Source organism: Festucalex cinctus, chromosome 17 (assembly GCF_051991245.1).
Source record: "Festucalex cinctus isolate MCC-2025b chromosome 17, RoL_Fcin_1.0, whole genome shotgun sequence".
In the NCBI taxonomy this organism is placed as follows: domain Eukaryota; kingdom Metazoa; phylum Chordata; class Actinopteri; order Syngnathiformes; family Syngnathidae; genus Festucalex; species Festucalex cinctus.
Window position 1 is genome coordinate 11,427,230 of NC_135427.1, and position 23,899 is coordinate 11,451,128.

The 23,899-nt window shown below is 39.1% G+C and overlaps 1 protein-coding gene across 1 annotated transcript in view; it reads left to right on the top strand.

The window, feature by feature from the left end:
- Positions 1-4,127: 4,127 nt before the first annotated feature.
- Positions 4,128-23,899, top strand: part of atrnl1b (attractin-like 1b) — a 51,622-nt gene continuing 31,850 nt past the window's right edge. Inside the window, exons 1-18 of the mRNA XM_077502823.1 lie at positions 4,128-5,120; positions 7,297-7,380; positions 7,799-7,912; positions 8,027-8,155; positions 8,905-9,113; positions 9,339-9,513; positions 10,472-10,559; positions 10,627-10,888; positions 13,067-13,250; positions 13,530-13,684; positions 13,887-13,971; positions 14,044-14,258; positions 15,295-15,413; positions 15,881-16,013; positions 16,193-16,380; positions 18,150-18,363; positions 19,584-19,775; positions 22,222-22,446. Of these exons, the coding sequence (XP_077358949.1) occupies positions 4,906-5,120; positions 7,297-7,380; positions 7,799-7,912; positions 8,027-8,155; positions 8,905-9,113; positions 9,339-9,513; positions 10,472-10,559; positions 10,627-10,888; positions 13,067-13,250; positions 13,530-13,684; positions 13,887-13,971; positions 14,044-14,258; positions 15,295-15,413; positions 15,881-16,013; positions 16,193-16,380; positions 18,150-18,363; positions 19,584-19,775; positions 22,222-22,446 (2,986 nt within the window). The 5' untranslated portion in view covers positions 4,128-4,905. The remainder of the gene's footprint in view (positions 5,121-7,296; positions 7,381-7,798; positions 7,913-8,026; positions 8,156-8,904; positions 9,114-9,338; positions 9,514-10,471; positions 10,560-10,626; positions 10,889-13,066; positions 13,251-13,529; positions 13,685-13,886; positions 13,972-14,043; positions 14,259-15,294; positions 15,414-15,880; positions 16,014-16,192; positions 16,381-18,149; positions 18,364-19,583; positions 19,776-22,221; positions 22,447-23,899) is intronic.

Sequence of the window (23,899 nt, forward strand, 5' to 3'; positions counted from 1 at the left end):
AAGAAAAAAAAAAAGTAAATAAAACAAAACAAGTCCTTTAAAAAAAAAAAAAAGTTTTTTTTTATGAAAGAAAATAAGTCATTTTTAATTGTAATGATTAGTTTTAAAATTGTTGGCTTTAACTTATTTTATTTACATATTTTATTGGATAATAGAGAATTTAAATTATATTTATATGCAGGTTAAAAACAATGCTTCTGGTGTAATGAAATGCAATTAATTCAATAAATTTGTTTATGTACTGTACACGCACACAGCTGCCACTTCATAATACTCATTACCGCCATCTACAGCTCGGTGGTCTTAACAACACATTTTGTTGTTCTTCTCAATCTCCTTCATCTCGTATTATTTGAAGCTATTTTATCACATGATGGGATGCTCTTTTCATCCCCAAGCCTTGAGTGGAACAGAAAATGAATTTGGATGACATCACAACACCTGACATTTCCTCCTTCATTCACGTAACCTTAAACCCCAGCATGGCCCGTTTTGTCTCCTCGATGTCTTTTGACTGCACTCGTCATGCGTTTTAATCATCTTCTGGACTTTGTTATGCTACGGCGCATTCCTCTCATTCCTCCTCCTGCTCTCAGCTCTCCCACGGGCTCCCTTTAAGGTGCACAACTTTCTTCTTTTAAAAGGTTCAGGATGCTTGAATGTTATGTTTTTGATGTTTAAGATTGCTTGGAAGTTTTGTTTGTACATGTACAGTATATACATACATTTTTAAAAAAAGATGGCAAATGCACTATATTTGGTGGTGTGACTTCTGTGTATGCAAATTCTCTGTAAGTAGGCCAAATAATGATAATAATGTGATAGTTCCCCAACTTGAATTTCTCTCGCTTATTCCCTTTTGTTCCCACAAAGATGCAGGTCACTGCAGATCCTTTAATGCTATTAGCGGGGTGATTGTGTGCACATGCAAAAAAAGGACTCCCGGGATATTTTCCTGCTGATATTTATTTGTTTGTGTAAAAAAACAAAAACAAAAAAAACCTTTTGTGTGCCTCACACAAGTGGCCAAAAAAAGGGTGCTCATAATGAAAAGATTAGTTTTCCAATAATAGCGTATTATTGTGATGACTTTAAAGCACCTGATTTAACATAATGGAAAGTAAATATTTATGTAGGTCATAGAAATGGCAAAATGTTTTTTTTTTTGTATGCAGTCAATAGGATATTTCTTGTTGTGTATTATACTACATTAGATAAAATGTAATGTATGTAATTGCTAGTGTTGCTTTATCATATTTTATCTATCTCTGTATGTTCTATATTACTTTCTTAATAGAATCAAATATTATAGCTCACTTTTCATCCTTTTTTTTTTTTCTTAGCCCCATTGAACTCCAGCTCACCTCTCCCCTATCCACTGTGTGCTGACTGTCTTTGGTTACCATGACGACCCGGAGCGACACAAGGAAGTTCGCCTACGAGGCGAGTGGCTACTACTAGTCCGAATTTTCACTCATTGTGGCAGCACTTCATCACCAAGCTGAAGTCTCAAGTATGTACCACCAGGGCTGGACTGGCATTTTGACTTGCGTACGCCGACCCAGCCCGACTCTTGCCTAACATGTAGTTCTGCCACTGATGTTTATTGAGGATGTTTCAATTTGCTATCAAAAAATTGATTACTTTTACTTTTTTTTTTTTTTTTAGATAAATTATTTACATGAATTAATGATTTAGATAACAAAACATGAATAATTAAATATTTAAAAAATGTCAAAAATTTTAAATTGTCAGAAAAAGACACAAGGTAGATTATTTATTAGTATAGTATAGTATTAGTATATTATATTAATATTTTTAATTACCAACAATGTCCATGAAATTTTCCAAAATGAGAAATGAATAAAAAAGGGAGGAAATGTTCAAAAACTAACCATAAAATATTTAAAAGTGAAGGAAAGGCAGAAAATGAAATCTCTTTGGAATTGCCAAAAAAAAAGTCAGAAAATTCATAAAAAAAAAAAAAGAGAGAAATTAGAAAAGAAAACTCAACTCAACTTTATTTATAAAGCGCTTTAAGAACATGCGTTGCTGTTTTCAAAGTGCTGTACATAAATTTTATTTTTCCGTATCATATGGTTTGACATGGTCAGTCAAAACATGTTTATAGTTTAATTAAGGATTAAATTTTATTTTTGAATTTCAGATGCACTTTAAATCTTTTCTGTTAGTTAATAAAACTATTCTTTGTTATAAGTTGGTCCATATGCGCGAGATGTTTTCTTCTTACTGGGGGGGGGGGCATGGCAGAAAATAATTGAGAAGCACTGGCATAGAGTCACCTTTTTTTGGAGGTACTTGGCTCGCAAAAGACTTATTTGCGTAAAACACATCCAGTAAATGACACAAGTGGAAAAAAAAAAAGAGGTAGCGTTTGTAGTTTCTAGCAAGCCTTTCCTTCGCTGGACAGCTTGGATTGATGATGATTACGTCTCAGCGTGAGCTCCAAATGGAGGGTGGTCTTAGCCCTCCTCGCCCCCCTCGCCGCCGTGTCCACGGCAGACAAAGTGTCTTGTTAATAATCCGGCGAGGGGAATTCCTGGAGTGCAGCAGACCTTTGGAAGAGCTCGGGCTGCATGGGTGGCGTTGAGTCTTGAGGTTTTTTGTAAATGCACTCAGTGATTTATATACGTTCGCTTGTAGGAGCAAAGGGAAGAAAAAAAAAAGGAGACGATTCTTTTAAGTTGAAAAATGCATCAAGTTTGGGCCTTTTTTTGTGTTTGCGACTGTCACATAAAGCACATTCCTCGCCAGTGAATCACAGGTCAAAGGTGGCTGAATCAGCTCCAAATTAGCAGTGAACCCTCGTCAATTGTTGGGCCTCGGCCAAGTTGGTACGTATGAAAAGAAAAGACCCTCGCAACCCCGCCACCTCCCCATGCCTTTCATTTTCGACGTTTTCATCTAATCTGGTGCCTCGGCTGACTGTTACGTCTGGGAATTTCCAAAGAAAACCCAGTCGAGTGTCTCTTTTGGCTGCTTTCCTGTTGTTTGGGGGAACATCGAGAGCGAAGCGCACACGCAAAACACCTTGCAGAGATGAGAAGAGTCACGGCGCAATAATATTGGTTTTACTTTATGGTTAACCCGGCTGGAAAAGAGGGAGGGGTGCGTAACTGTGTGAAAATGTTGGTTACGGCTCATAATGTTCTTAATATGACAGACACATTTATTGAAAATTAGTCATAAAAAAAGTCATTGAATGATGACTCGGATAAAACGGCTCGAAAACACATTGTGCGTTTTCGTATGTGGATTTTGGAAATAAATACAAAGTCAAATATGGTTTTAGTATTTTATTAGTCCTTAAATCATGGATATAATTTTTTATTTATTTATGTAATGACCAATGTATGTATTTCATTATGTATTTATTTATTTATTTAAATCACATTTGTAACAACCCTTGTGAGGAATAAGCGGTCAAGAAAATGGATGGATGGACATTTGTAACATTTTTAACGTTGAAATTGAGCTAAAGCAGAAAAAAATGCGAAATATACAATGCAATACGAGTTAAATATTTTTGAAATAAATTGTACAGTATGCATTGTTTTTTTTAAGATGTTGTTTAACTTGCTGTATGTCATTGTTGTACAATTTTCCTTCACTATCCCTCTTAAATATATATATATTTTTTTTATCTTATTAAATTCGTGAAAATGGTGGGAGACTGGCAAAGTAAGAATTTTATTGCTTGAAATTATACCTTGGCTCCCTTTACAATGGCACTTAGCATACAGGAGGCACAGATATTAAGTAAAAAAAAAAAAAAAAAGTAATATCCATGTACTCTAATGCCTTGCAGCTTTAAAATACTGTTTGGCACTGCCATCTTTTGGTGAGAATACAAGAATCTATTGTGGCACTAGTGCGCATGCGTGGAACGTGTTTTTTCTTCATAAAGGGGACGCTTAAGTGCTGTTAATGACTGATTCGTTCACTTATTTCAGGTCCGCATATAGTATAAAAGATAAAACTATATATTAAAGACATAAAAATTACAAACGTTTATTAAAAAGTTTTTGTTTTCGTTTCATTACCTGAAAGGACTCCTGTCCCTTTAAATGGGAGTCATTCCCCATTGCGCATGCGCATTTGGTATTTAGTTTTCTCCAACCTGAGGAGCTGTTTGGAGACGCGTTCGCTGCCGTTTTTTGTCATGTTTATACAACAACAATGCTGATTTTCTCCTCCACATCTTCTCATTCCGGAATAAAATGAGTCACCGCGGAAACCGACTCGCCGTTCGGAACGGGTAACCAGCGACGGGCGGCGCGAGTGGGCTCCAAAACAAGCGCTCCAAGTGCTCCCTTAACCCCGCTTCCAGTCGGCGAGAGTACAGCCTCATCCTCCCTCCTCTTCCTCCACATCCATGTTGGCGGCCGCAGCCCTCGCGCTGGTTCCGGGGGCTTCGAGCCTTTGTTCTCCCGTGGACGACATCCGGCTCCGTTGCCGCGGCTTGTGGAAGGACTCGCGGCGTGGCACGACTCCCAGCGGGTCGTCTTGAGGATTGTTGACGCGTTAAAAATGGCTGCGATTTGAAAGAGAGGGAGAGCAGGATAGAGGGAGGAAAAAGGAGAGCGGTCATGAATCAATGCTGGGACGCTGCGGATAAGCTAAACAGGCTAACAGATGATGCGTTAGCTCTCCCAGAAATGAGCCTTTAAACCCGCTTGCATCCACGTTTGACTCGTTTTGTTGCTTTTCCCCAACACGACGCCAGGTGAAAAGCATTCCTACTTGACTCCACAATCTGGAAACCAGCGATTTTTTTTCCGCTAAGCTTTGCATGCAGTTCGGATTTAAATATGCGGAACTTTTTTAGTCCCACTTGAAGCACTGATCCAAAGACACTCCTTTCTCAGTTTTCTCCCCACAAAAATGGATCCAGCCGGGAGATGTTCGGCTAAACTACCGTACGGAAGATACTTGGTGGCGGTGTGGGTTCTGGTCCACTTGGTTGTGCTCGCCCACTCCTCTTCACCGCCCAAAGCCTGTGACAAGTCGTGCCTGTCAGGGAAATGTCTCAATGGGTCGTGCGTGTGCGAGCCAGGATGGGTGGGAGACCAGTGCCAGCATTGCCAGGGCAGGTTCAAGTAAGTTCGTGTCATAAAATGGCAGAATATGCATGGCAAACTGTCTTATTATTTATGACACTGTTACTGGAGCATCAGTATTGCATGTAAAGGTATTACATGCAGATTTTTGGACAACAAAAACTGTTGTGGTTGAGACTTGTTGGCAGTTTTTTTCAAGCAAGATGCCCTACGTGTCACAACCCACTTTCTTGTTTGTTTAATCTGTGTTTTATAAAATTATATGGACATTTTCACTTTGATGTCACACTTCCTGATGGCAAGAGCTCAGTTGGCACCATTAGTAAACAAACCCATGTCATGGCAGAGTGATTGAGAAAACTGTATATTACTTAAATTATGCTTTGCGCCTTCTCGACTGCCATAGTTTGAATGTATTAAAAAAAAAAAAAGGTAGGTGAGGTGAATTGCTTCCAAGGGAGACTGACCAGCTGTAATTTATGTTGCAATTGATAAACAAATCAACATGGAAATTCAGACATACTGATGGTTAATGAGCATTGAGGGACCCGCTAACTGAGTTTTCTGTTGCACAGTAGTATCATGACCTTGACATACTTTTTTTGAAGCTGAAATATAATATGGTGTTGAGCTAGCATTGTTTGACAAAATCAGCCAAATGTTTTAAGTGTGAGAAAATGTCCAACTCAAACCTGATAAAGCAGGTTTGGTTCCCAATGTGTCCCTTCAGAACAAAAAGTGTCCCTTCAGAACAAAAAGTGGCCCTTGAAACAGAGCACGTAATACGTTTGAATAAATCATTTGATTTGAGATGTTCTACGATAGATAACCATTCCTTTTTGGGATTAATATGTAACAACAAATCTGCCACATAACACGAATGAAAGCTGCTGTTGCTATATAAAAAATTAGCCTGTCTCTGGGTGCTGCCACTAAATTACCTTCAATTTTTCCTTTAGACGTATTTACCACAACACAACAGGGCAATTCTGTTGGCTTTAAAGTTTGAATATGCTCTGGCAAGAAATCCAACCCCACTTTGTGGCAGCGCCATAGTCAAGACTCTAACGGAAGTATGGTTACATTGATAAACAGGAAGTAGTGGATGCTCCTGGCATCAGTAAAGCTCGTCATTGAGCATGGCCTCAAGACACTCGGGGGGGCTGACATATTTTCCCTCACAATTCGGGGAAGCCAAAAGCGAGCAGCTTCTTGGGAAAAAGTCTTCTTTTGGAAACCCACATTTGACATTTTGGCTGGCTGTGGTCACGGGTTCATTCTGTGTGACAACATTGATGCGTTAATGAGCCTCTGGTGTACAATTGGTCAACCTTGATTAATAAAGCGTCCCTCGCCACCGCAGTCAAAGTTGTTGGGGCTCGGTTTTTCCCTCCAGGGGGCGAAAGTTTGTGCAGGAGTGTGGATAGGCATACTCTTGTTTTTGTTTTATTTATTTATTTTTTTAACTAGCCATTTATTATTGCTAAGTCATCTATTAGAGAGGAGGCATTTTCTTGTATTTATTTATACTTTGTAAATATATGTATTGTTTTATATAAAACATTTACCCTCATATAAATAGTTCATTTATTTGAAGTAAGATGCTCATTTTTTTGCGTTCCCCAACATTCCCTTTAAAAAAAAAAAAAGAAAAGAAATAGTTACCAAAAAAAAGGCCAATTTAAAGGCATCATTTTATTCTGTCTCACTATAAATGTTCTTTAGAATGCTTTTAACTTAAAGTGCTGCAGCCAAAATGTCGTTTAATGACTGCAATCCTTTTAAAAAGCATATGACAGTTTGATAATAGGTGGGTGCACCACTGGGCTTATCTATGAGTCATTTTGTGGCTGAATGCTATCGTTAATCTGCATTTAACCACCGGAGTTGTGCATTATATGGCGTAACTGGAGATAATTGCTGCTTGCCTTATACATACAGCATACTGTGAATTCAGCTTCACATTTTCCATAACTTACAACCTCATTTCGGAATGGATTCAATTCCTTTTTTTTCTTCAAATTTCTCCTCACAACACACTACATGGACAACATGAAGAGCTAAATAGAAATAAAAGTGAAGAAATGACATGTTGGTACCAAAATGTGAAGCGCTGTGAATACTTTCCGGGTGCACTATATAGGCGACCTCTAATTACCGAGTTACGCCTTGTGAGCGACTAATCTTCTGTCCGTTTTGCGTTTTTTATTTTCAGGTTGACCGAGCCCTCGGGATTTCTGACGGACGGTCCGATCAACTACAAGTACAAAACAAAGTGCACCTGGCTGATCGAGGCCTAGTGAGTAACCCTGATTGATGTTCATAAGTAGAACCGCACAGAACATATCCGTTTTGAACCGCTTAGCTTTAATTGGCCGTGATTCAGAGAGACGGCGGGGTGGCATGGCTTGAACCTGCACATCCGCCGAGTTGCTACGGCAACCGCAGTCGTTGCGAGGACAAGGCTGTTACCATCAAGAACATTGCACTTATAATGTCCCGCTGCAGTGGATTTTCGTTTACCTTTCTGCTGTTTTTTTCTTATTGTAACATCGGATGAAATATTGTGGCAGTTATAACTTAACTCATTCGCTGCCATTGATGGCAAATGACGTCAAATGATGCATTTTTGCTGGGCTGGCAGTGAATGTCTTAACATTCACTGCCATTTTGAAGACAAATGCTCAATCTGCATCGTTACCCTCTTTTCTCCACAGCCCGAATGCCGTGCTTCGCTTACGCTTCAACCACTTTGCTACTGAATGTAGTTGGGACCACATGTACATTTATGATGGAGACTCCGTATACGCTCCTCTCGTTGCCGTTTTCAGGTGAGGTCCTCAGAAATAATGTCTCCCAATCCAAGCTTGTTATCAGCAACTACGGTCAAAATGTTGTGCATTTTTTCATACAAAATAAATCTGATTTTGTGCTTTCGTTCGCAGCGGCCTCGTCGTGCCGGAGGTGCGGGGGAACGAGACCGTCCCCGAGGTGGAGACGACATCGGGCTATGCACTGCTGCACTTCTTCAGCGACGCTGCCTACAACCTGACAGGATTTGAAATATTCTACTCGTAAGTGCAACTGCAAAACTAAAAAAAAAATACTGAACTGGCGGCATCTATTATTATTATTCACTCATTCACTGTCATCGACGGCAATAGACGTCAAAGATTGTGTAGGAATAATTGTAAATAATAAGTTATCATACATTTTCTGCAATGAAGACTGCTTTGCTTTGAACTCACATTCACATAGCCTAGCCATATATGTTATCATTTATTTGCTGTCATGAAGGACTGCTTGCAATGAGGAATGCTTTGCTCTGTTCCCACTCACATTCACATAGCTTGGCTATTTAAATATGACTCAAAAACTGAATAAGCACGACATCTAACGCAGCAGAATAGTTCGAGCAAGTCTGCTGAGGTCGCCTGTTTTCTGTTAAGAAACTTGACCACACATGTACTCAGCAATCTTCCACTCACATGCACAAAACATAGACAAACAAGTACACTGTGTTCCAACTATGCCTTGCATTTGAATTTTTAGGGTTGGAACACCCATGTAACTGGGGGCGTGGAAAGGGTGTGGAAGACCAAATAATTAGAGAGGGTGAGGAGAGGAATCTTCAGAGAGTGCAGGAGTGAATTGTATCAGTCAGTTCCTCTCCTCGCTAGCCCTGAACTGAGCGTCTTCTCTCCTTTTTGTGTCATGTTTAATCGATGTCAAACATGTAACCCTGACAGATTAAATTTTACTGGACTGGCAGTTAATTGAATAGGGTTCACATTTATGTTGACGTTGGTGTGTCCGTGTCCAGGATCAACTCGTGTCCCAGCAACTGCTCGGGCCACGGCAAGTGCACGCCGGGCAACTCGGCCGCCAGCCGCGTCTACTGCGAGTGCGACAAATACTGGAAGGGGGAGGCCTGCGACATCCCGTACTGCCGCAACAACTGCGGCAGCCCCGACCACGGCTACTGCGACCTCACCGGCGAGAAGCTGTGCGTTTGCAACGACAGCTGGCAAGGTGAGGTGGTGCTTCTACATCCAATAAATATAACAAATAAAAAAGAAAATGATTCTAAGATCATTTTGGCTGGGCATATTACAGTTGTTACATTCATAGGTAATTACAATGCTGTCACTCCACCCATGTTCTGAGGTTGGTGTGTAGCAAGACGTCATGAAGCGCTTCCGCTAAACAAAACGTAAGCAGCTGTGTAGTCACGACTGACTTTCTTAACCCTCTCAGGCCCGGACTGCTCCCTCACCGTGCCGTCCACCGAGTCGTTCTGGGTGTTGCCCAGCGTCAAGCCCTTCGGCACGTCGCTGGGCCGAGCGTCCCACAGGGCCGTGGTGCAGGATAAGGTCATGTGGGTGGTGGGCGGCTACACCTTTAACGTCACCTCCTTCCAGATGATCCTCAAGTAAGCCACGCTCAGCAGACACTTGATGAGGTGCACCAGTGAGATCATGACAAAAATGATGCCCCTACAAGGACAATATGGACATTTTTGACGCTGTTTCACTTATTGGGTTTTATTGAGGTTATTGATTTCTTTCTTTTTTTTTATTTTTATTTTTTATATAACAGTCATAAAAAATAATTGTTTTTTATTTAGAGATTTTTAGCTGATCTTTCTAGGCTTACAAAATATTGCTTTATGACTATATAAAAACAAATGACCATATGAAAGATTAGACTTCATTTATCACAAATAAAAGTTTTTTATTTTATTTAATTTTTTTATACCTTATTCCATTGGTAAGTAGTCAGTAGTTTCACCCAAATCACCTATTTTGGTTCTCAAAACAAAAAAAACCCAAATAAATAAATAAATAAAACAGAAAAACTTTTGTTTTTTTCACTTCTATTCATTTTCTTTTTTTTCTGCTTTAGTGCAGTGGTTCTCAAGTATTATTATTATTTTTTTATTAACCCCCCCCCCCCCCCCCCATCAAAGAACAAAATATTTATTTTTGCCCCAAGTACATTTATGCAGAGGGCCAAATACGTTGCGCACACTCTTACAATAAGAGCGTCACTGCCACCTACTGTAGTGGATGTGCAACTGCAATTGATTGGAATATGGAAAAAAAAAATCCTGAGGTCACATGCCTCAAACATCTGAACAGTCCTTCTATAAAATACCAAGAAACAATAGAAAAAAAATGCTTTTGATGGCAAAATCATTTACTATTTACAAATAATTACTAGTGTAGCAAATTTACATTTGAGAAACTTTACAAATTATTTGTGCACTTTTTTTTTTTTGGCATTTAAAAATTCTTAAATCGGAAGAATGTCCTTCGTGGAAAAGGCACACTGAAAGAAACACCAACAAAATAATAATTTGGAAAATGAATGGTCGTATTTCTTCACAGCTACAACCTGGAGAGCGGCATTTGGAACACGGTGCCAATCAACAGCGGCCCCATGCCCAGATACAGCCACTCACTCGCCACCTACCAGGTACTACTCAACCGATACCGCTGAACCGAAGCCCAGCATCACCTCACACCTCTTCTCACACACTCAGGAGGACATCTTCATGTTCGGCGGGAAGCTGGAGTCCGGCTGGGCCAACGTGACGGACGAGCTGTGGGCGTTCAACGTTCCCGCTCGAACGTGGCAGCGGAGGAGCCCCGTGGCGGGCTCGCCCGGTCCGGTGCAGATATACGCGGTGGAAGGTCACACGGCGCACTGCGTCGTCCTGGACGGCGGCGAAGTGGTCATGCTCGTCATCTTCGGATACTCGCCCCTTTCCGGCTACATCAGCAACGTTCAGGAGTATAATCTGAGTGAGTCTTCGCGATGAAATTGTAAAGTGATCAGGGTCTCCGTGGGTGATTGAAAATCGAATTTGCTAAAATTATGGTCTTAAATGACATTAAGAAGCATTAAATACGGAGTCAAAAGGTTTTAGACATTGAAATATAACTGTTGTTCATGCTTTATTTTACATCAAACTTTGTGAAAAAGAGTTACTTAACTCATTCACTTACAGCTATTTTCACAGAAGCAATCCCATTCACTCCTGGCTGTTTTGCAGATTTTGCAAGGCCCACAGAATATTGTGTTCTATTGCTATAGAAACATGAAACCTACCAAAAGAAAGATTGTCTCTTATTTCATCGGGAAGAAAAAGTATATTTGTATCTGTTTCCATTTTGCAGCAATTAGCATTAGAATATAGCTAAGCTAGTACAGTGATACCTCGGCTCACGAACTTAATTGGTTCCCAGAGAGTGTGTGTAAGCCGAAAAGTTCTTCTTCCGAACATTTATTTCCCATAAGAAACCATTAAAATGAGAATAATCCGTTCCCAGGTCCCTATAAAACATAATTTTCTACTAAATAAGCCTTAAAACTACACAAAAATATACCTTATTTTATGTATAATAAATGTGCTATTGTATTGTAATTAAAGAAATAAATTGTACTGTATAATAAAGTCGTTTTATTTTACTTTGTGATGGTAGTTCTTAAGGATAGTAGCAATGGTAGACTTACTTCATTCGCGAGCGTTTCACCGCGTAGAGTGTTTATGGAACGGTTGTCGCTCATTCGCACTTTCGTGCTCACCGGAGCGGAGGAGGCGTGTCCCTTGGTGAACAAGGAAGTGGAGCACTTTAGCGAGTCAACAAAAAGTGAGCACCGCCAACTACTTTCACCTCTTTCCTGGGACTAAACAGCCGTGGCACGATTTTCTCCTTTTTTGAGGTACGTGATGGCACTTTCGCTTTTTTTAGTGGCGCGAACTCCATTGACTACAATGCAAACGCGCCGCAGAATCGCCGTCCCTCGCTGGTAAGCATTAGGCTTAACACTAGCCTGTGGTGGGGTCTTTTTCGGTCCCATAATAGCAAAAGTACACTCAAAATGTCTATCAAACACAAACCGCGTCCGCACTAAAAGAAAGGGGGTGACGAACTGGGACGCCGTGAGCGTGCGTCAGCTTCTCGTGGCCGCCACCGTGGTGCTGTTCGACCGCGTGGTTTGGTTCGTCCGCCGAAAAGTAGTTCGTCCGCCGAAAAGTAGTTCGTCAGCAGAAACTAAATTCTCGCGAATTTAATGTTCGTGAGGTGAAAAGTTCGTGAGCTAAAGCGTTCGTCAGCCGAGGTATCACTGTACAAGTTTTATCATTATTCACAAATCTATTTTGAATTGTGAGTAATTGAGCTTTTTTTTTTTTTTTTTTTTTTTTTTTTTTTTTTTTTTCTTTCTTAAACATGGGCCTGGTTGAGCTCCTTTACTCTGCTGCCACCTGCTGGCTGTTTGTGCTATAACTACAATTTCTTCAACCGTCCTTTGCAGTTGAGAGGCTGCATCAAAGCTTTTTGTATGCTCGAGCATAAAAAACCCAAAACAAAACATAATGTATAAATACGTCTTTGGGACACAAAACATTTAAAATAGAACTTATTTATACGTTTTTGGGAGCTAATGAGTTAAACACAATTTAGCAACAATAAATGTGATAAAAAATATAGGGATTTGTTGGGGACTGGTGACTAGTTATAATTTCACGAGGTGTTTCATGTTCCAAATACAAATTGCTCTGGATTTGAAGAGAAAAATGTACTTTTCAGGTCACCAACGTCCAAAATAAAACACTAACGCCACCAAGGGGCAGATAATTATCTCAACACAAATCTATGACTGAATGTTTCGCATTGCTTTTAACTACAGCTTCATGAAGTATTTACTATAAAATTACTGTATCAATCAACCTAAAAGATACAACCACACTTGTATTTGGTAACTATATTTGGCCACTTTTATGTTCACAATAATTGCACATTTAAATTAGTCTTAAGTTGCGTTAAAATGGTATTACATGCTGAACCCCGATGGTAATCCCATTTAATCACAAATGTACCTATTCATGTTTTATTCTTTAGAATCTTTGCATGTTTTCGTTATTGGAGGCAAATCAAAGTTGATATTTGAGTGACGTCTCCATTTGCATCCTCCAGGGACCAACACGTGGGTCGTGCCAGAGGCCAAAGGTGCCATCCCACAGGGAGGTTACGGCCACACCAGCACGTATTATCAAGCTAGCGGCAGCGTTTTTGTCCACGGAGGCTACAAGGCGCTGCCGGCGAGCAAGTTTGGCCTGGTGGACGACCTTTATCGCTATGACGTCAACACACGGACATGGTAGGGTTGGTTCAGGAGGGATGCCCGTTTTAGAGTCCGCTCAGGGCTGGGTGTAATCAGTTTTATCTGTTAGTTGAAGTTTATCTCTCAGGATGAATTCTTTTTATTATTATTTTGAACAGAGACGAGCCAGCTCACAAAAACATTATTGCCAACTTTAACCACGTTTCCTACTCAGGATTTTTCATCAAAAGCAACTAGCAACAGTCGACGAGCCAAACCATTTTTCCATTTTTTTTCCTCCTGTATGACAAGAAATAATAATGAATCTGCCTGTAGGTTCATCTTGCGAGAAAGCAGCTCGCCGCGCTACCTCCACTCCGCCGTGCTCCTCAGCGGCACCCTGCTGGTCTTCGGCGGCAACACGCACAACGACACGTCGCTAAGCAACGGCGCCAAGTGCTTCTCGGCCGACTTCCTGGCGTACGACATCGGTGAGGCCCGCCGAGGCGTCTGCCGGCGAGGAAACGGCATAATGACATTTGTTTGCTATTCAGATCATATTTTGTTTTCCCTCCCTCATTCCACGTTGCGTTCTTATCTTCTGAAGCATCAACGTTAATCACTTTTAATCCGGAAGAACGCATGACTCATCATTACAAACCAAATCCTCCCTCGCATGTTGTTTCTTGTCAGCGTGCGACGAGTGGCGGATCCTCCCGAAGCCCGACCTGCACAGGGACGTCAACCGCTTCGGACACTCCGCCGTGGTCAGCAACGGGTGAGTCACAGAGTAAAGTAGAGGGATGCCGCCCATTTTTTATTATTTTTTTTAAATGCGTTTCCACACCAGGTCCATGTTCGTGTTCGGCGGCTTCTCCGGCGTCCTGCTCAACGACGTGCTCGTGTATCGGCCGCCAAGCTGCCGGGCTTTCGCCACGGAGGAAGGGTGCGCCAAGGCCGGCCCGGGGGTGCGCTGCATCTGGGGCAAAGGTCGCTGCCAGCCTTGGGAAGCCAGTATGAGCACGGGGGGAATCGCTCCTGCCTCTTTTTGCCCACCAAAACCAGGTAGAGTTGAATCGTGAAACGGGTTCCGTTCCAAAATCTTCCCATGACAATGGAAATCGGTAATTATAAATAAATAAATAAATAAATATCCCGTTAATTATATATATTTTTTTCATTTATGTTTTATCATTTTGGTATGATTTATTATAAATGCTTTTTCATTCATTATATGCATTTTTTTTTTCCATTTGCATTCATTTTTTCCATTAAAAGTATGCTGTTTTTTTGTTTTTTTGTTTTTTATTTTCTTATTACAGTATATAGCGCAGTATATATTTTTTCATTTTGGTCTAATTTTTAGTTTATTATGAATGCTTTTTCATTGTTTTTTCGTTTTGGTATGATTTTTACTTTATTATCAATGCTTTTTCATTCATCATATATATTCTTTTTTCATTTGCATTCATTTTTTCCCATTAAGTATGTTTTTTTGTTTTTTACTTTTTATTTACCTATTACAGTATACAGTACGGTATATTCTATATTTTTTTCATTGTTTTTTTTTTTTTTTTTGGTAAGATTTTTTTTTAAACTTTATTATGAGTGCTTTTCCATTCATCATTGATGTTTTTGTTTTTACAGTATATAGCACAGTATATATTTTTTCGGTTTTTTTTTGTATAATTTTTAGTTTATCATGAATGCTTTTTCATTGTTTCGTTTTGGTATGATTTTTACTTTATTATCAATGCTTTTTCATTAATCATATATGTTATTTTTTCATTTACATTCATTTTTTCCCTATTAAAAGTATGTTGTTATTTTTTCTTTTTTAATTTACTTGTTATACAACACACTATATATTCTCAATCTCTGGAATGCAATGTCGTGGAGTGACGGGACAAATACCGTTTGAAAGTTCTTATCGAGACGTATCTGTAATGCCCGTATCTCCCCGGTCGGACGAAGGGTTCGAGAGATAGGGCCGCGTAAAGACCCAAAAAATAAACCAAAAAGCATGTTGGAAAAAAAAAAAAGAGGGAACACTGTATACACACACGGACTTATCATTTTAATCTTCATTGTATTTATTCAGGTACAGTCGACGAGCTCTGCTACCGCTTCTCGGACTGCGCCAGCTGCACGGCAAACACTAATGGGTGCCAGTGGTGCGACGACAAGAAGTGTATCTCAGTCTACACCAACTGCACTATTGTGAGTACGCCAACAGAGGGCGGCAGAGCGCCATTTTCTCTTTGTGGCCATGTTCCTCAACTGTCTCATGGGCTCACATTTCTCTGATGCTGAGGCCTCTGTTTAATAAATAGTGATAATGTAGTTGTCACCTTTTTTTTTTTTTTTTTTAAAGAACATCAGTTTTCATAGTACTCTCGGATTTGTTATTTTCCCTAGCATTTATGCTTTAGGCTTACTGATCATCGATCACTTGACATGTAGTCCCGTCCTTTTGATGCTTACATAATAATAGTTTAACGGTCCCACTTTCTCACATTTTGAGATTTTTATCTATGGACTTGGTTACTCTTAATTTACATAATCAAAGGAGGGCTGACCATAAATATAAATAAACAAACAAGGACTTTCTAAATAGAACTGCCCCTCAATTTACACTTTTTTATTTTTATTTTTATTTTTTTAATAATTTTTCCCCTCACTTTAAGAATGTGAGGAACTTCACTGCCTGCCCCGTGCGCAACGAGCGGGTGTGCAGCAAGCTGGCCAACTGCAAGAGCTGCTCGCTGAATCTCAACTGTCAGTGGGACCAGAACCAGTCCGAGTGCCACGCCCTCCCCGGTAAGATGCGCACGTTCCGTCCAGTCAAAATTCATGCAAGTCTAGTCTGAGACTGTGTCAATATTTCGGCATGCTGGAAAGTTTACATTTGATCGTTATCACCACTATTAAAGAATTTTGGAAATATAGTCGCCACAGATTTTTTTTGAAGGTGCATTTTGCGGTTTTGTGTTTGCCAGCCCAACAGTGCAGCGAGGGCTGGAGTCAGGTGGGCGAGGCCTGCCTGCGGATCAACTCCAGCCGCGAGAGCTACGACAACGCCAAGCACTACTGCAAGAATCTCCACGGCAACATCGCCTCGCTCACCACCGCCAAGCAGGTGGACTTTGTTCTGGACCAGCTGAAGAAGCTGCAGCAGCAGGACAAGGTAGACGAAGCCTTTTCTGTCATCTGCTCTCTTGCTGCTATTACAATTCTGCTTGATTTTTTTTTTTCACTTCAGCATTTGTGCCTGATTGCGATGTTTTTTTTTTTTTAAAACTTTGATCACTTTGTCTTCCTTGAGCACACGAGCAGCTTTTGATGTGATTATCTGTCACTTTAGCAACAGAACGACGTTTTCTTGCGTCAGCCACACACTGCATATCAAAACTAAATTGAATCGCTCTCCCTCTGTTTTGCATATGTTTGTACGCTTACAAGTTGATGGATAAATCCTTTTGTTCTAATCCATAGCACAACTTCTCAGAAATGTCCACAAACAAAGGTTTATATAGTCTTGAAGAGGTTCTGTGTTGTGTGTGTGTGTGTAATCGGGATGCACGATAATGCTATTTTTAACCGATACACCAATAATTTAGGGGTGCCGATGTCGATAACCGATAAGAAAGCTGATAATTGTTTGCAATATTAACCTGAATACAAATATACTTTCGAGTCCTACTATAAGTCTATAACATGTACAAATGCATTGAAATGTTGTGTAAACTTGACACAATGTTTCAATGTATGTAAAGTAGGAGTGTGACAATATATCGATATTGTGATACTTTATCTCCTGATAAGTTATCGATACATCTATGCAACTATCGCGATATTTGTAGTTAATATAGAACCACTATAACGTCTCCATTGTTCATGACTTATTGAGCAATTACTTGACGGGCCACGAGGGAGAGCGCCTCATAAGAGTGGTGGGTGAAGAAGACTATTTTTTTTTTAATAATTATTTTTTATATTATATATATATATTTTTTTTAGTTATATTTTATATATTATGCATATTTATATATTATATTATGTATTTTTATTTTATTTATATTTATTTATATTATTTTTATTATATTGTGATTTTTTTTCAAATTTTTATTTTTATTATATATTTATTATCATTATTATTATTAGTTATCGCAGATTATTGTGGATTAAATACCTGAGCAATATATCGATAATCACAGTATCGTCATATCATGAAATAATCGTCGTGAGCCTTGTACCGCGTATCGTATCGTATCGTATCGTATTGTATCGTGAGGTAGCCAGAGGTTCCCACCCCTAATGTAAAGCACCATGAAGCTGAATTTTATCGATATGAGCCACAACAAATGGACCGACGTGGCATGTCTATTATCGCTGGATTTCTTTATTGGCTGGTTTATCTATATGAAATCAAATTGGTCGATAATTGTTGATAATTTTCGACGGATTTCTTTATTATCTGGTTCCTCTGTATGACGTCAGATTGGTCGAGAATTATCGGCCGCCGATATTATCGTGCATCCCCAGTGTGTGTAATATTTTGTATCGAAGAGCCATGAAAATTGGTCACTACAGCATTAAATGCTCATCAAGCTGATTTTGTCCTTGGGAGAAGTTCTCGGCACACAAACAAGGCTCCCAATTCTGGTGATGAACGCGCCCCCCCCCCCCCCTCCTGCTGATTTCAAGTTGTTTGTTGCAAATCCCGAGGATGTTGTTTTTTGTCAGTCTGAAATTCCTCCCTTTTACATTTGAGATTCAAGCCCTGAAGGCAAGTGGAGAAATCATCTGTGAAATTATTTCTTCTGCCTTTTTTTTTTTTTTTTTTAAATATCGTTCTCATTACTCTGAATGAAACGCGATGCATTTTTAAACGGTGCAACAGAGCAGCGCAGTCACGGCGGTTACTCATGAGTTCAATGTGTTGTGTGCCCTCAGAGTTTGTCGCCCTGGGTGGGCCTGAGGAAGATCAACGTGTCGTACTGGGGCTGGGAGGACATGTCGCCGTTCACCAACAGCAGCCTGCGCTGGCTGCCCGGCGAGCCCAGCGACTCGGGCTTCTGCGCCTATCTGGAGGAGCCGCAGGTGTCGGGCCTCAGGGCCAACCCGTGCACCGCCACCGCGCACGGCCTCATCTGCGAGAAGGCCACGGGTGAGTGACGGCGAGACCGTGGAGGCGTCGTCACAATTGATTCGGGCTGGGTATTGATTCTAATTTCCTCAAATGATTCCATTTTGATTCACAAGAGTTCAGTTTGACTCGATTTCAAATTTTCCTCGATTCGTTTCACTTCACTTCAATCCGATATCGATTAATTATGGAACGTCAATTCTTCGTAAATATCAATGATGTAGTGATAACTCCACAAATATTCGGTTCCAAAGTAAATTTTGCAGAAGATGAATTTTGCAGATGATAATGAAAGTAACACGTGTTACAATCAGTTAAGCGTTACACAAATATTGACAGCAGCAAGGATGAGATGAGAATATTGTCATAATTCTAATTCAAATAATTGTAAATATAAATTAAAAAGATTCGGAATTGTCCAATAGTGCAGAAGGTCAGGTCTTTCATAAATGTAAGAAAATACTTTTAAATTCATGTGAATTGTAAACTTCAAGAAAACAGGAAGATACAAAAAAAAAAAAAAAATCGGCCTTTTAAATTTCAATTTTCTTAAAAATTTCTGGGAAAAAATGTTGTGCTCAAAAAGGAAAACCGATTCAATATTGATTATTCGATTTATTTATTTTTTTTTGGATTTTTTTTTTTTACCCAACATAAAACTAGAGAGAGACAGATTGTTGTTGTTGTGTTGTTGTTGTTTTTTTTTCTGGGCCGATATTGATACTAATTATTAGTAGACAAGGAGGCCGATAACAGATATTTGGAGCCAATACTTATTTTCAGTAAAAAGGGGGAAAAGAAAATGTTGCCATCAAAATTTTTTAAAATACAAATGCCAGTCTTGACTGTTTTGTAATGTCTTAAAAATATGTTTAATGAAGAATTTTTTGGGGGCTTTTCAAAATGTAGATTTTTTTTCCCATCTATTTATTTTTTATCTTAGACAATAGACATTCTTTTACATTTCTAACAAAATGTTCAGGGAGCTAAAAGTTAAATGGAAACTTAAACAAGTAAATACCATAGTTTTCTACAGTAAATATATTTTTTTTTAATACAAAATTTAAAAATGGTTTTAGATGTACCTTATATTGGCCATCAGATTAAAAAAAAAAAAAAAAGGCTGATATTCGTAAAAATGCCAAATATCTCAAGAGGAAACTATCTCCACCGAATGTGAGGAAGCACTCCACAATTTCCTTGCGGAAATAAACCCCCTCCTGTCGTTTTGTCCCACACAGGAAACCCCAATCAGAGCTCCCGCCTGCCCTGCAAGAAGCCGTGCTCGGTGCACACCACCTGCACCAACTGCACCAGCCAAGCCATGGAGTGCATGTGGTGCAGCAGCGCCCAGCGCTGCGTGGACTCCACCGCCTACGTCATCTCCTTCCCCTACGGCCAGTGTCTGGAGTGGCAGACGGGAGACTGCCTGGGTGAGCGCCTCGTCTCTAATCCGCTGTTGGAGAAAATGTGGAAACTAACCTCTCGTGTTAGTGTTTTGTGATTTGGGTTCAAGAGGTGTTTAAAGGGCTTTGTTATGCCCAATTAGTTGCACGCAGCGTCCCTCTCGCTATGTTTGATTTCCCTGGTGACTGAGCTGCAAATTGACTTGCTCGCTAGCGTTTGTGGCCTTGGAGACATTTATTAAAGAAAGTGAGGAGAAGGTAAATAGAACCTAGATTTAAATAGAAGTTAGCACCAATTTGTAGGTTTGATTCTGTGGCATTTTTTTTTTTTTTTTTTTTTGTGAACCGGTGATGGAGAAGGTAATGTAAATAGCATGTATGACAGCAAGGAATGTTACAATACAGTAGGGATGTAACGATATCGCGATATTAAAACTGCCACAATATTGTCATTGTGTGTCACGATATAAAAAGCAGCACATCTATTAAAAAGTCAAGTTGATTTCCATTTGTGCAGTTCTAGCACCCTCAGGTGGCTAGTTTTTTATTGGAGTTTAATTTTCACAAGTAATAATAATAACATACTTTATTAAGTGTTATTAGTGATTGTAGGTTATTTATATGCATTGCTGTTTTTTTAAACACAGTATTGTGACCTTCTTTTATATCGCCAATCTCACCACTGATAATTATCGCATCGTGACCTTCACATCGTGATAATATAGTGTTTCGTGTTGTTTGGTTATCGTGACATCCTTACAACACAGTGGAATGATTAATCCGTTCCAGAAGTCTTACTACAGCCGAATTGTACGAAATCCAAAGCAAAATTTCCCACAGGAAATTATATAAATTCAATTCATCCGTTCCATAAACCCAAAAATAATAACAAAAATGCATTTTATTTATTTATTTATTTTTTAAAGAATAGCTATAGCTTATAAATAATGGTGTACAATCAATAGAAAAGACTACTTAAATGGATCAATGAGCATTTAACATCACTTTTATTTTTCCTGGCATACACAGTGAGGAGAGTAGAGGACGTTTTCCAATCTCTTTCTTGAATTTTATAGCGTTTCTCCCCGCCTTTATCGAATGGCTGGCACTTAGAACTTGCTGTTGTGTTGTGTCAAAAGGGTTCAACAGGCTATTCCACACAAGTTGATGCCCCACTGGCGTAGCATGCTGTCAAAAATCAATTCAAAATAAACGCACACCACTGAAGTAAGTTTTACTACACTTTAATTGGACAAATATTGACTTTTTTTTTTTTTTTTTTTTTTTTTTTTAGCTGTCACACTCAACTTATTTTGTGCTTGTTTTGAGCGAAAGTGTTTAGTGTGGTTGAAAGGTTATTTTATTTTGAACGTCTGATATTAGACAATACCGTTTTTTGTATTGTCTCATTCGATTGTGCAGGGATTCTGAAAGATGGGGAAAAAATGTAAAAACAAAGAGTTAAGACACCTTCAAACAAACCTAACGATGTTGAACAAGCTCATCACAAGTTGACATTTGACCTCAACATCATATTTCTCTCAAAAATTTAAAAGCTGTGTCAGTTGCATGATCGTACGTCTCAACCTTAAAAGATTAATTTTTACATGCTTGCCAGACAGATTGAGTTGCTTGCTGGAATTGATTTAGCTGTCAAAATCCATGCTGAAGTTGTTTTTATTTCCTATTGATTCCAGTATGGTTTTTTTGTGACTAGAAAAGAGGGGAGAAAAAACCCCCAACCCTCCTCATTTGTCGCGCTTAGACCGCCTCGATCCACGGCGTCTGCCACTTAAAGCCCTCCACCCTTGCCCGTCACAACACAATTAAATGGCCGCTTGTTGTCATGGCGACACATCCATTAGCAGACTCGCTGGAGATTTGTTTGACATAAAGGGAGGTTTAAAAAAAAAAAAAAAAAGCACTCAGCGTTTGCCTCTTTAAGATGGCGACGACATTCTCTGCCCAGAAGTGCTTCTTCATCTGGCGGCCAAAGTGGCAAGTAACGCGCGTCTCGTCCAGGCAATTACAGCGGCCGCCAAAGTTGGCTCTGCGAGTGGATCGAAGCCCCTTTTGTAGCTCGGGGTGATCGTGGTGCTACTTGGCGCTCATTCCCTGCCTTTTTTTTTTTTTCCTCGTCATCCACTCTTTAAAAACCAAAACACTTCTCCGTGTATCTGCTCTCACATCTGTTGTTCTGACAGCTTAACAGATAACGCGTTAATGCCCTGGCGTCAAGCACTTTAAAGCACCTTAATCTGTCCAAGGCTGAGAAATCCAGCGGAATGAAAACCCTCTCCAACGCTGCACAATGCAGTTGTTGGCGTCAAGGTGACCCTGGAAATGAAATGTGCAAAAATGCCCTCAAACGGGAGGCGAGATTTTCACTCGTAATTTTAGAATGGAATAAAAAAAAAAAAAAAAAAAAGTTTCACCTTCAAAATGTCTCTTCCTTGCGTTGTGTCCCCTTCAGCTCAGAACTGCTCGGGTCTGCGGACGTGCGGCCAGTGCCTGGAGCAGCCCGAGTGCGGCTGGTGCGGAGACCCCAGCAGCACGGGCAAGGGCCTGTGCACGGAGGGCTCGTACAGGGGGCCCATGAAGAGGCCGGCCAAGCAGGGCCAGTCGCACGACTTGAGCCTGGAACCGGGCATCTGCCCCAAAGACAAAGGCTACGAGTGGTCCTTCATTCATTGCCCCGGTGAGAAAGCCACTTCCTTGTTGGGGTTGCGTATTGACGCGCGCGTCTCGGGTTTTTAAAAAAAGCTGCTCTTGAATCGGGTGTCTTGTTACGGCACACGCGCGGAAGTTGATCCCTCCCTACGGACTTGTGCAACATTATGCTTATGCTGGTCATGGAAAGTAACCGGATAAGAAACTCACTGCAGGTTGATTTATAAATAAATATCTTTTAAAGCATTGATATTATGTTTTATGATAGGACAAGCTGAATTTCACATGACTTTTTTTCAACTGTTATTTTTAGAACATAAAGAGTGTCTTGGAAATGATTTTAAATTAGGAAAAACATTAAAATGGGAAATAAAAATGAAAGTAAAATAATTTTTTAAAAATTACTTTATGATTAAAAAAACTATTCAAATATATTTACAATTTGAAAACATATTTTATTTCCCCAAGAGTGCTACAATGTTCCACTTTTAAACTGTTATTATTAGAACATAGTGTATTGGAAGTGATTTTAAATGGGAAATAAAAATGAAAGTAATTTTTTTTTTAAATTGTTATTAAACATATTCAAATATATTTACAATTTGAAAATATATACTTTATATCCCCAAGAGTGGTACAATGTTAGTGTTAAAACTCCACTCTTAAACTGTTATTTTTAGAACATAGTGTCTTGGAAGTGATTTTAAATGGGAAATAAACATTAAAGTATTTTTTTTAATTATTAAGTTATTAAAAATATTCAAATATATTTACAATTTGAAAACATATTTTATTTACACAAGAGTGCGACAATGTTCCAATTTTAAACTGTTATTTTTAGAACATAGTGTCTTTGAAGTAATTTTAAATGGGAAATAAAAATGAAAGTAAATTATTTTTTTAATTTTTAATTTTATAAAAATAAAAATATTAAAATATATTTACAATTTGAAAAATATTTTATTTCCCCAAGAGTCCTACGATAAAATTACTCTTTTAAATAAACTGTTTTTTTTTTGGGGGGGGGGGGGTTATTAGGGAAAAAAAATAAAATTGAAAATAAAATGAAAGTAAATTATTATTTTTTAATTATTAAGTTATTAAAAATATTCAAATATATTTACAATTTGAAAACATATATTTTATTTCCACAAGAGTGCTACAATGTTGGTATGAAAACTTCACTTCGGTTTTAAAGTATAAAAACGCTAAATAATTAAAATGTTTTTTGTTTTCACAAAAAAAAAAACATGAATTGTTAAATGTACAGTAGAATTAAAAAAAATTGCAAATTTGTTATGGATGGATGGGAAGAAATGTATACTGAAAATGCTATTTGCAGACCCTTTTTAAAAAAAGTTTGTTCAATGGCTTTCAGTTTTTGTTGTGACAGCAATATTTGTCCTCCAAATTTGATCATTTACTAACTAAAACTCACTAAAATTACTCGAGTAAAAGTACAAGTGTCTTAACAGAACATA